Source organism: Phaenicophaeus curvirostris, chromosome 11, assembly GCF_032191515.1.
Source record: "Phaenicophaeus curvirostris isolate KB17595 chromosome 11, BPBGC_Pcur_1.0, whole genome shotgun sequence".
Lineage (NCBI taxonomy): Eukaryota > Metazoa > Chordata > Aves > Cuculiformes > Cuculidae > Phaenicophaeus > Phaenicophaeus curvirostris.
Window position 1 is genome coordinate 22,704,239 of NC_091402.1, and position 10,409 is coordinate 22,714,647.

A 10,409-nucleotide genomic window follows, 5' to 3' on the forward strand; every position below is an offset into this window, starting at 1 on the left:
CTCTCCCGCCTCCATTGCATGGCTTCCGCCCCGGCCGCCTCGAGCGAGAGATTGACTGTGGTTTGTTTTTGGTTTCCGAAGCCTATCATTTGGGTCAGGAGGAGACAGACTGGTTTGATAAGCCCAGGGAGGCGCGGGCGGAGAGGGTCAGGCACTACGGTGGCCACTCTTCCTCGCAGAAGAGACCCCCGGTTAAGCACACCTACCACGACTACGACGAGCCCCCCGACGAGGACCCGTGGCAGCACGACGACTACCCCCAGCACCGCGAGCACCGGCACCACGGGGAGTACGGGCGCCATGCCGGCACCTCCCGGCACGCGGGCGATGAGCCCCCGCGCCGCTCGGCCAAGCAGCACCCGCGGGAGCCCAGCCGCCACGAGCCCCGCGGCCACGGGCCACCGGCCGCCTCCAAGAAGGCGCAGCAGCCGGAGTCGCGCACGCCCTATGGCCCTGGTCCCGGCGAGTACGGCCCACCGGCCCGCACCACCGCCCACCACCACGGCACAGAGACCCCCAAGGCACAGAAGCCCCCCCAGGCACACGGGCCGAGCGCCCCAGCGCCGAAGCCGGAGCCCGTCGCCCACCCGCAGCAGGCGGCGGCCAGGCAGCAGCAGGCAGGGCAGCCAGCGCGGCAGCAGGCGTCGGCGCGGCAGGGGCAGGGTGCCCAGCCCGTGGGGTCGGCACAGCCCGAGGCCCGGGGCAGGACACAGGGACCCCCGTCGTCCCGGCCGCCGCAGCAGCAGCCAGCGCCAGCGCAGGCAGCAGGGAAGGCGCCGGGCACGCTCCACGCGCAGCCGGGTGGGCACGCGGCACCAGCGGTAAGTTTGAGCTCGGCCAGTCAGGGCCAGGGCTAGCAGGGAAGGGTTTGGGGTGAGGTGTATCGTATCTGCTTGCCCACCGCTGCCGCCCCTGCGTGCTGCGGGAGCAGCTGTCCTCTCGAGGGGACCTGGGAGGGGATGTTCTGGTTGAAACTGGATGATCTTTCAGGTCCCTTCCAACTCGAACCGTCCTATGATTCAGTGATCCCTGGATGCCCTCCTGCCGCTTTGGGGCGACGGGGCCATCTTCCCACAGCGTTTGGGGTTTCGGTGTTGCCTCTCGGCCTGGGTCACCCCTGGAGGATGCTCTGTTAAGAGGGCTGAAATCTGTTTTCCCCATTCCAGCCAAAAGCGGAGCAGACGGATGCATCCAAACCCGCAGCGAAAGTGCCACAGCAGCCGGGTAGAGCGCCTGGTGCACAGCCCCCAGCAACAGCAGGTCAGTGGTCGCCATGGCACGGTGCCATCCGCCCCGGTGCCGGCTGCACGGCACCCCGGGAGCTCATCCGAGCGCATCCCCTACTAACAGTGGCTTCGTTCATCCCCCCACAGACAGCAAGGCTGCGCCGAGGGCAGCTGGGCCACGTGGTGCCGCTGGACCAGCAACGGGGCAGCCCGGGGCGGAAGGCGAGAGCGTTTTCTCCAAAATCCTACCCGGGGGGGCGGCGGAACAAGCAGGCAAACTGACTGAAGGTGAGGGATGCTCCTGGAGCTGGGGCAGCGATGCTCCTCTGCACCAGGATGGGGCCGGGTGCTACAGGGGGGCCAGGAGCAGCCGATGGCATGTGGCGCTTCCACAGTTTGGGGCAAACGCAGCAGTTCGGGGTCGGGGAGGTTTGGGGCTGGTTCAGTTGCACCATTCTGACTCCTCTTCTGGCTTCCCCACAGCGGTGTCGGCTTTCGGCAAGAAGTTCACTTCGTTCTGGTGAGAGAACGGCACAAGGTGAGCACAGCGGGCAGCAGGTGCTGCGCCACGGGCTCTCCCTGCCCTGGCCGCGCCTGACGCCCTCGCGCTCCCACTCTCTCCCACCACAGGAGTTTGGGAAGCGAGTGGAGATTGAGTCGTTGCAGTGGAAAAACCTATGAAGAAGCCAATGAATTCAGCACACGGCCCCAGACTCTGAGTATAACGGTGAGAGCCCAGGGCACAGCCATGCACCACTCCCTCCAGTTCTCTCCACCACATCGGTCCCGTCAATCGCATCGGTCCCTTCCATCGCGTCAATCCTCTGCACTGCATCAGTTTCTTCCATCATACCAGTCCCTCCATCGCACCGTCCCCTCTCCACTGCGCTGCTCCCCTCTGCCATGCCGCGCTCCCAGCCGCCAGGGCAGGATGGACACGGCACAGCCCCGTCCCCTTCATGCTGGGCCATTTGTCCCCATCCTCATCCCCGAGTGCAGACCTCGCGCTGAGGCACGGGGGTTCGGTTCGGGCTCAGCAGCGCTGCGTGGGCCGAAGCCCTGTGGATCTGGTGCAGACCTTGGGTTTGTGGGGACGGTTTGAGCGGCCCAAGCTCTGCTCCGGGAGCCCGTCCAGCGCGGGGGCGGCAGCAGCTGCTCTGCCGGCAGCGCCTCTTGGCTCGCCGCGGCCCGTTTGCTCGGGCCAGCGCTGCGCTCGGCAGGGTCACCCCTGCAGGCTAACTCCTCTCTCTGTTTCTCGCAAGCTTTTGAAAGCAGGGCGATCCCTGGATGCTGGACCAAACGGCGGCCGCAGAGGGGCCCGGCAGACGCTCCGGGGCGGGTGCCCCCAACCTGGCGAGCAGCTCCGGCGTGACACGTGACGAGCCCTGGCTCCCTTTGCCCCCACAGCCGCCCGAGGGGACGGGCCCGATCCGGATCCTCGGGTCGGGCCCCGTAGGTGGGCTGTGGCCCTTTCTCAAGATTATACGCAGAGTTGCTCTCTCAGAACCCCAGCTCTGGCCTCTTCATAGGTTTTTCCACCCCGTGAGCCGAGGGCTGGGCGCTACGGGCGCCGCTTCTCCTTCCCGACCCCCCCACGCCCCCTGCACTGCGGCCGCTCCCAGCCCCACCGGGAGCTCCGGAGCGCGCCAGCTAGGACCTAACACTGTTTCACTACCGAAATACGAGGCCATAGGACTCTTGACAGGCGGCGTGGCCGGCCTTTGCCGACGCGTCCCAGCACGCGGCGCTGCCCCGAAGCCATTGGAAGCATTGAAAGGGCTGCGCTCGCCCTCGCCACGCAGCCAGCGCGCCCGCCGCCGGGCACCCCTTTTCTTTCAAGAACAGCCTTAATCATCCCACTTTGATTTCTGTGTATACCTCATCCGCACCGGGGGGGGCACGGGGTGTCGTTGTGGGGGATCCTTTCTTTCTCAGTTTCTCTGGGTTCATTTCCTTTTGGTTTGGGGGTTTGTTTTGTTGGTTTTTTTTTAAACTTTATACCAAATCCTCTTCCCTCTTTGCTTTGTGCGATGAGTTAGCACACGGGCTGTTGTCTGTAGAAGCAATAGAGTGCAGGAGGCTACAAAAGAGCACAAATCCCGTGGAACAAGATCAGGAGAGCTTTGCCTCCGGCAGAATCCTTCCTCTTACTGTGCAATCCAAGTCCTTCTCAAGCCATTTTGCGGGGACGTGGGGACGGCCGGCGCGGCGGCCACAGCCTGCTCGCCCCGCCGGGAGGGGGTTCCCCGGGGAGGGGAGGCAGCCCGAGGAGGGGGCTCGCCGGCCGCCCGCGCCCCCGCTGCCTCCCCGCGCCCCCCGCGGCGGCGGCTGCCACCCGCTCGCCCGCCCCATGTTCTATGCAACGAAATAACACGACTCCAGAAGAAGACCTGTGAATAGCTAACCAGTTCAATGTCGCGCCTAAGGGTTTCATCGCAAAGCGTGCCGCCGAGCGACCCGGTAACTACTCTTTCTCGACCACCCGTGCGTATGAATTCGTGGCATGTTCGACCCACGGAGGGCACTTTGCCAAAGGGCAGCCCCAGCGCCCGTGACCGTCTGTCCCGTCGTAGAGCATGGCTTGCTACTTCTCTGCACGGTTCCACCCGCCTTTCAGTGCTTGCTGTTCTTTGCCTGGACTTTTCTTTTTTTTTTTTTAATTTTCCATCGGTCCATCGCTGTACTGAAAGCTCTTAGCAGATTTTATGCCCTTGTTATCGAGGACCCGGTCGCCGTGGGAGGCCCGCGCTCCGGTCCCTCGCGGGGGCTGTGGGACGGCGGGGAGCGCGTCGCTCCCGAGGGTCGCCCCGCCGCCTCTCGCCACCGATGACAAGTGCACAGCCCGAAGGTGCCTCCTCCGGGCCCCTGGCCCCCGCCGCCCCTCGCGCTGTAAATACTTGTACAATGTGTAAATCGCACGCGGGACCGAGACCCCCGCCGGGGCCCCCCCCGTCTCGCCCCCCGCGCCGCCTCCGCGCCTGCCAGGCCGCGAAGCGAAGCCCGCGGGGTCGTGGCGGGGGGCGCAGGCCGAGGGCGAGCGGCAGGCGCGATGCGGGGCGCGCTCCCTCTGGACTCCGTGACGGTGTGCGTGTCTGCTGTGCTCTGTGCCACCCGTAGTGACCCCGTGCCGTGCCGTACCGTGCCGTACCGTGCCGTGCCGCCCCCGCCGCTGTGTCGTGACTCCCTCCCAGAAGCTGCCCCCTCACCAGGTGTTTCTGTGGGAACAGAATAAAAAGGACTTGACACAAACCACGCGCTGGCCCCGGCTCCTGCCTGTGGCGGGTTGGGGCGCGGGCCCTGGAGCTCCCCAGGAGTGGGGGTGGCTGGGCTGGCGGCCCCGTGGCTCATTTGGCAGCGAGTGCTGGTGGGCTCTGTCACTCACACCCATGGTGGCTGGACAGGGGGTCCCTGTGGGTCCCCAAAGACCCTGTCTCCCAGTGGGCCGGGCAGGGGGTCCCTGTGGGTCCCTGAACACCTGATCCCACCCTGGGCTGAGCTGGACAGGGGGTCGCTTTGGGTCCCCAAAGACCTGATCCCCCCCTGGGCTGGGCAGGGGGTCCCTGTGGGTCTTCAAAGACCCAATCCCCCCCTGGGCTCAGCTGGGCAGGGGGTCCCTTTGAGTCCCCAAAGACCCGATCCCCCCTGGGCTGGGTAGGGGGTCCCTGTGGGTCCCCGAAGACCTGATCCCCCCTGGGCTGAGCTGGGCAGGGGTCCCTGAAGACCTGATACCCCCCAGGCTTGTCGGGGGGGGTCTCTGGAGACCCCCAATATCTCAATCCCCCGGGCTGGGTAAGAGAATCCATAGAGGCTCCCCAGGGTCTGCTCTCCCCCGGGCTGGGGCGGGTTGGTCCTTGCGGACCCCGACCCCCCGATCCCCCCGGGCCGGACAGGGGCCCCGGTGGAACCCGACCCCGCAGCGGCGCCGCCCGCAACCACCAGGGGGCGCTACGGCCAATGGGAGGTGCCACGGCCAATGGGAGGTGCCACGGCCAATGGGAGGAGCCGCTGCGGCCAATGGGAGGTGCCGCGGCCAATGGGAGGAGCCGCCGCAGCCAATGGGAGGAGCCGCAGCCAATGGGAGGCGCCCCCGCCCCCGGAAGCGCGGCCGCTGCCCCGCGATGGAGCCGCCGGTGAGGGGGGAGGGGGGGGGGGGTGAGCACCGGCCGGCCCCGCCCCGGCCCCAGCGCCCCGAGCCCCACACGGACCCCGGGCCCTGAGCCCCTGGAGCCCCGCCCGGCACCCCCAGCGCCCCCCTAATCCCTCATGTACCCCTATAACTGCTCCATAACAGCTCCCAGCACCCCCCTAATCCCTCAGGTACCCCCATAACTGCTCCATAACAGCTCCCAGCACCCCCCTAATCCCTCAGGTACCCCCATAACTGCTCCATAACAGCTCCCAGCACCCCCCTAATCCCTCAGGTACCCCCATAACTGCCCCATAACAGCTCCCAGCACCCCCCTAATCCCTCATTTATCCCCATAACAGCCCCCAGCACCCCCCTAATCCCGCAGGTACCCCCATAACTGCCCCATAACAGCTCCCAGCACCCCCCTAATCCCTCAGGTACCCCCATAACTGCCCCATAACAGCTCCCAGCACCCCCCTAATCCCTCAGGTACCCCCATAACTGCCCCATAACAGCTCCCAGCACCCCCCTAATCCCTCATGTATCCCCATAACTGCCCCATAACAGCCCCCAGCACCCTCCTCACCCCCCGCTGCACGGTTCCTGCCCCCCTGCCCCCCTCGGCCCCGTGCCCCCCAGCGATGCCGGCGGGTCCTGCAGGTGCTGTCGAGCGTGGAGGAGCTGGTGGAGCTGTACCGGGAGCTGAGCCAGCACCCGGGGCTCAGCGCCGCCTGCCTCGGCCCCGATGTCACCACGCAGTACGGGGGCAAGTACTGCAGCCTCTACACCGGTACGGGGACGGGGGGCTGGGGGGTGTCCACCTGCCCCTGGGGACGTGGGGGGCGTCCTCACCCCACGCCTTGCAGAGTGGTCGCAGCGGGACCTGGCGCGGGCCGAGAATGTCAAGTTCTGCCGCCAGTACCTCATCTTCCACGATGACGCCTCTGTCGTCTACTCGGGACCCGCGGGTACCTGCTCTGAGATCAAGGACGAGTGAGTCCCCTCCTGCCCCGGTGTCCCCTCCGGGTGCCGATGACGGGGGGCTGACGGGCACCCACCCACCCGCAGGCTGCTGAGCCGCGAGTCCCCCAGCGGGGCACTGAAAGCCGTCCTGCGCAAGGTCCCCGGCAAGGAGAAGCAAAAGGAGAAGGAGAAGCAGTTTCTGGAGGTGAGAAGGGAGCTGGGACAGGGTGGATACTCACTGGGGCACAGGGCAGGATCCACAATGTGGCTCGGGGCCGCCCCGGCGTCTCTGCCCCCAGGTCTGGGATCAGAACCGCAAGGTGAAAAGCATCGACCTGACAGCGCTGGACAAGCACGGCAGCGTCTATGATGATGGTGAGGGGCTGGGGGCTGTACAGGGAGGGCATGGAGCTGTTGGAGTCCAGAAAAGGCCACGGGGATGATGCGAAGGCTGTTCAGCCTGGAGCAGAGACCTTAGAGCAGCTTCCAGTACAGAAAGGGGCTCCAAGAGAGCTAGGGAGGGACTCTTGATGAGGGAGTGCTGGGACAGGACGAGGGGAAGAGTTTGAAGCTGAAGGAGGGGAGATTGAGATGAGATCTTGGGAAGAAATGTTTTCCTGTGAGGGTGGGGAGGCCCTGGCCCAGGCTGCCCAGAGCAGGGGTGGCTGCCCCATCCCTGGAGGGGTTCAAGGCCAGGTTGGATGGGGCTGGGAGCCCCTGATCCAGTGGGAGGTGTCCCTGCCCATGGCAGGGGTGGAACTGGATGGGCTTGGAGGTCCCTTGCAGCCCAACCCACTCTGTGGTCCTATACTGGGGGTCTTGGGCGCTGAGGGGCAGGAGGGACGGTGCCTGACCTGCCCCTGCAGACCAGTTTGGCTGCCTGGCCTGGTCGCACTCAGAGACCCACCTGCTCTACGTGGCCGAGAAGAAGCGTCCCAAGGCTGAGTCCTTCTTCCAGAGCAAAGCTCCTGAACTCGGCGCCTCCGATGAGGACACAGGGCCCCCCAAGAAGGAGGATGCACCCCTCAAGGTGGGATCCCCCCTCCCTGGCGCTGGCACTGAGCACCGGCTGTGGGCTGATGGGTTTGTTCCACAGGGCGAGCAGTTCGTGTACCACGAGGACTGGGGGGAGGCGCTGAGCACCCGCAGCGTGCCCGTCCTCTGCGCCCTGGACATCGAGGGCAGCAGCATCTCAGTGCTGGAGGGCGTCCCGGAGCACCTCTCTCCCGGGCAGGTCAGGACGGGGATCCAGAGAAGGAAGATCTCGGGGGCCAGTGCCGGGTTGAGCTGCTCACCCGCTGTCTCCCCACAGGCTTTCTGGTCCCCCGATGACACCGGCGTGGTGTTTGTGGGCTGGTGGCACGAGCCCTTCCGCCTGGGGCTGCGGCACTGCACCAACCGCCGGTGAGTCCCCGCGGGGCCCCCTGCCTCACCGCCAGCCCCCCGGCCCCCGCTGACACCCCTCTCTGCGGGCAGGTCGGCGCTATTCTACGTGGACCTGACGGGCGGGAGATGCGGTGAGCAGCGCACCCCAACCCCAGTGGCGCCCCAGCTCCCCGCAGCCCCTCACCGTCCCCTCGTGCCTGTGCAGAGCTGCTCTCCGAGGACACCAGGGCCGTGTGGTCCCCACGACTCAGCCCTGACCGCTGCCGCATCGCCTACCTGGAGAACGATGCCCTGGGCCCCCACCAGCAGTGCAGCCGCCTGCGCGTGGTGAGCGGCACCGGGAGGGCGCCGGGTGCCCGTGCTGGGTGGGGGCCGGCAGGAGGGCGGTGCTGCCCCCTCCCCTGGGTGCAGCGGGTGGGCTGAGACCCAGCCCAACTCTCTCCGCACCACGTCTCCCGCAGTACGACTGGTACACCAAGCACACCCGCACGGTGCTGGAGGCCGTGCCGCGGCAGGCGTGGGGTGAGTGCAGCCGTGGGGCGGCGGGCGGGGGCGCAGAGGGGTGCTGAGCGCCGCCGCTCCCGTTCCAGGCACCTTCCCAGGCATCTACTGCGGCGCGCTGCCAGGGCTGTGCTGGGCGGCCGACAGCCGCCGGCTGGTGCTGGATACGGCCCAGCGCAGCCAGCAGGTAAGGGCTGCCCTGCCAGGACGGCCGGGGGGCACGGCTGGGTCAGGGCTCCGCTGGACTCTGCCCTCGTGTCCCTAGGATGTGTTTGTGGTGGACACGGCGACGGGTGACACGACCTCGCTGACAGCCGGTGAGTGGCCAGCCACAGCGCTGTGCCGGTGCCGGTGCTGGGGAGGGGGTCCCGCTCGCAGCTCTGACCCCCTCCTCCCCAGACGGCCCGCAGGGGAGCTGGTCTGTCCTCACCATCGACCGGGACATCCTGGTGGCCAAGTTCTCCAGCCCCAGCTGCCCCCCCGCGCTGGTAAGGTGACACTCCCCCTCTCAGCCCCCCGAGCCCCTCGGTGCCGGCACTGACCCTTGTCCCCACGCAGAAAGTGGCTGTGCTGCCCGGCGCCGGCCGCGAGGCGCAGGCGCGGTGGGTCTGCCTGCAGGATGCACCCCCTGTGCCGGGCATCAGCTGGGGCATCCGCACCCTGCAGCCCCCGCCGGAGCAGGAGCACCCCCAGTACGGTGAGTGCCGGGGGCGCCGAGCGGGACTGTGCCGCACGCCGAGCCCTGACACCCCCTTCCGCAGGGGGCCTGGACTTCGATGCCATCCTGCTGCGCCCAAGCGAGGGCCCCGCTGCCCAGAAGCCGCCCCTGGTGGTGATGCCGCATGGTGAGGATTTGCCTGTGCCCCACGGTGCCCCCCGACCTGGCTGGGCAGCGTCACCCCCGCTTTGCCTTTCGTAGGGGGTCCACATTCCGTCTTCACGGCCGGGTGGATGCTGTACCCAGCGGCGCTCTGCCGGGTGGGCTTCGCCGTGCTGCTGGGTGAGAGACACTGTGGGCCCGGCGCGCTGCTGGGTGGCACGGCGCCTGCGGTGGGGCCGGGGCGGGAGAGGGAAGGGCTCTGACGCTGCCTCCCCACAGTGAATTACCGCGGCTCGCTGGGCTTCGGCCAGGACAGCGTGGCCTCCCTGCCTGGCAATGTGGGCTCGCAGGACGTGTGTGACGTGCAGGTACGGCCCTGGCATGCGGCCCCAGGCACCGTGTGCTCCGCGGGTGCCCTGAGGAGGGAAGGGGGGCTGCCTGACCAGCGGATGTCCCTCGTGGTGGCAGCTCTGCGTGGAGCGGGTGCTGCAGGAGGAGTCGCTGGATGCTGGCCGGGTGGCACTGGTGGGTGGCTCGCACGGGGGCTTCCTGGCGTGCCACCTGCTCGGCCAGTTCCCCGACACTTATCACGCCTGCGTGGTCCGCAACCCCGTGGTGAACATCGCCTCCATGGTGGCCACCACCGACATCCCCGACTGGTGAGTCCCAGCGCCCCCGGCCCCTGCCGCCCCACACGCGCCCCCATCCCTCTCGCCCGCAGGTGCCTGACGGAGACGGGGCTGCCCTTCGCGCCCGGCGCCCGGCCGGACCCAGCCCAGTGGGCAGAGATGCTGCACAAGTCGCCCATGCGCTACGTTGACCGGGTACATCCCCATCGCTGTCCCCATCGCTGTCCCCCGTCCCCATCGCTGTCCCCATCGCTGTCCCTCATCCCCATTGCTGTCCCCATCGCTGTCCCCCATCCCCATCGCTGTCCCCCATCCCCATCGCTTTCCCTTGTCCCCATCGCTGTCCCTCGTCCCCATCGCTGTCCCCGTCCCCTCCAACGCTGTTGGCACTGAGGCCGTGCCGCCCCGCAGGTCCGTGCGCCCGTGCTGCTGATGCTGGGGGAGGACGACCGGCGGGTGCCCCCCAAGCAGGGGCTGGAGTTTTACCGTGCGCTCAAGGCGCGTGGGGTGCCCGCGCGGTGAGTGGTGTGCTGGGAGCCTGGGTTTTGGGGTGCAGGCATGGCACTAACCGCCCTCTCCCCTCCAGGCTGCTCTGGTACCCAGGAAACAACCACGCGCTGGCCGGCGTTGAGGCCGAAGCCGACGGCTTCATGAACATGGCACTGTGGCTGCTGAAGCACCTGCAGTGCTGACGGCCCCTCGCTGCTGCCCCCCAATAAACCATCTGTCTCAGCACCCCTGGTGTCTCTGGGGAA

The 10,409-nt window shown here is 67.6% G+C and overlaps 2 protein-coding genes across 8 annotated transcripts in view; both read left to right on the forward strand.

The window, feature by feature from the left end:
• Positions 1-3,306, forward strand: part of BSN (bassoon presynaptic cytomatrix protein) — a 77,701-nt gene extending 74,395 nt beyond the window's left edge. For 3 of the 6 annotated variants that reach the window (XM_069865585.1, XM_069865586.1, XM_069865591.1), the window contains 6 exons: positions 82-821; positions 1,167-1,267; positions 1,378-1,514; positions 1,710-1,764; positions 1,857-1,953; positions 2,489-3,306. In XM_069865585.1, the coding sequence (XP_069721686.1) occupies positions 82-821; positions 1,167-1,267; positions 1,378-1,514; positions 1,710-1,750 (1,019 nt within the window). In that variant the 3' untranslated portion in view covers positions 1,751-1,764; positions 1,857-1,953; positions 2,489-3,306. Of the gene's footprint in view, positions 1-81; positions 822-1,166; positions 1,268-1,373; positions 1,515-1,709; positions 1,765-1,856; positions 1,954-2,488 lie in introns of all 6 variants that reach the window. The other 3 variants (XM_069865587.1, XM_069865589.1, XM_069865590.1) reach the window with 2 other exon arrangements.
• A 2,002-nt stretch (positions 3,307-5,308) lies between these two features.
• On the forward strand, positions 5,309-10,389 carry LOC138725144 (acylamino-acid-releasing enzyme-like). 2 transcript variants are annotated; one of them, XM_069865745.1, is made up of 22 exons: positions 5,309-5,356; positions 6,016-6,145; positions 6,222-6,348; positions 6,424-6,523; positions 6,618-6,693; positions 7,185-7,348; positions 7,415-7,552; positions 7,631-7,722; positions 7,795-7,835; positions 7,910-8,031; positions 8,166-8,226; positions 8,295-8,392; positions 8,471-8,522; positions 8,605-8,693; positions 8,764-8,902; positions 8,967-9,050; positions 9,125-9,205; positions 9,305-9,393; positions 9,494-9,684; positions 9,747-9,849; positions 10,066-10,172; positions 10,241-10,389. In XM_069865745.1, the coding sequence occupies exons 1-22, from the start codon at positions 5,345-5,347 to the stop codon at positions 10,344-10,346; spliced, it is 2,202 nt and encodes a 733-aa protein (XP_069721846.1). In that variant the 5' UTR covers positions 5,309-5,344; the 3' UTR covers positions 10,347-10,389. The 2 variants fall into 2 exon arrangements, 1 of the variants encoding a protein (XP_069721846.1); XR_011338184.1 differs by lacking the exon at positions 9,494-9,684 and having other exon boundaries at positions 10,241-10,268.
• The last annotated feature ends 20 nt before the right edge of the window (positions 10,390-10,409 follow it).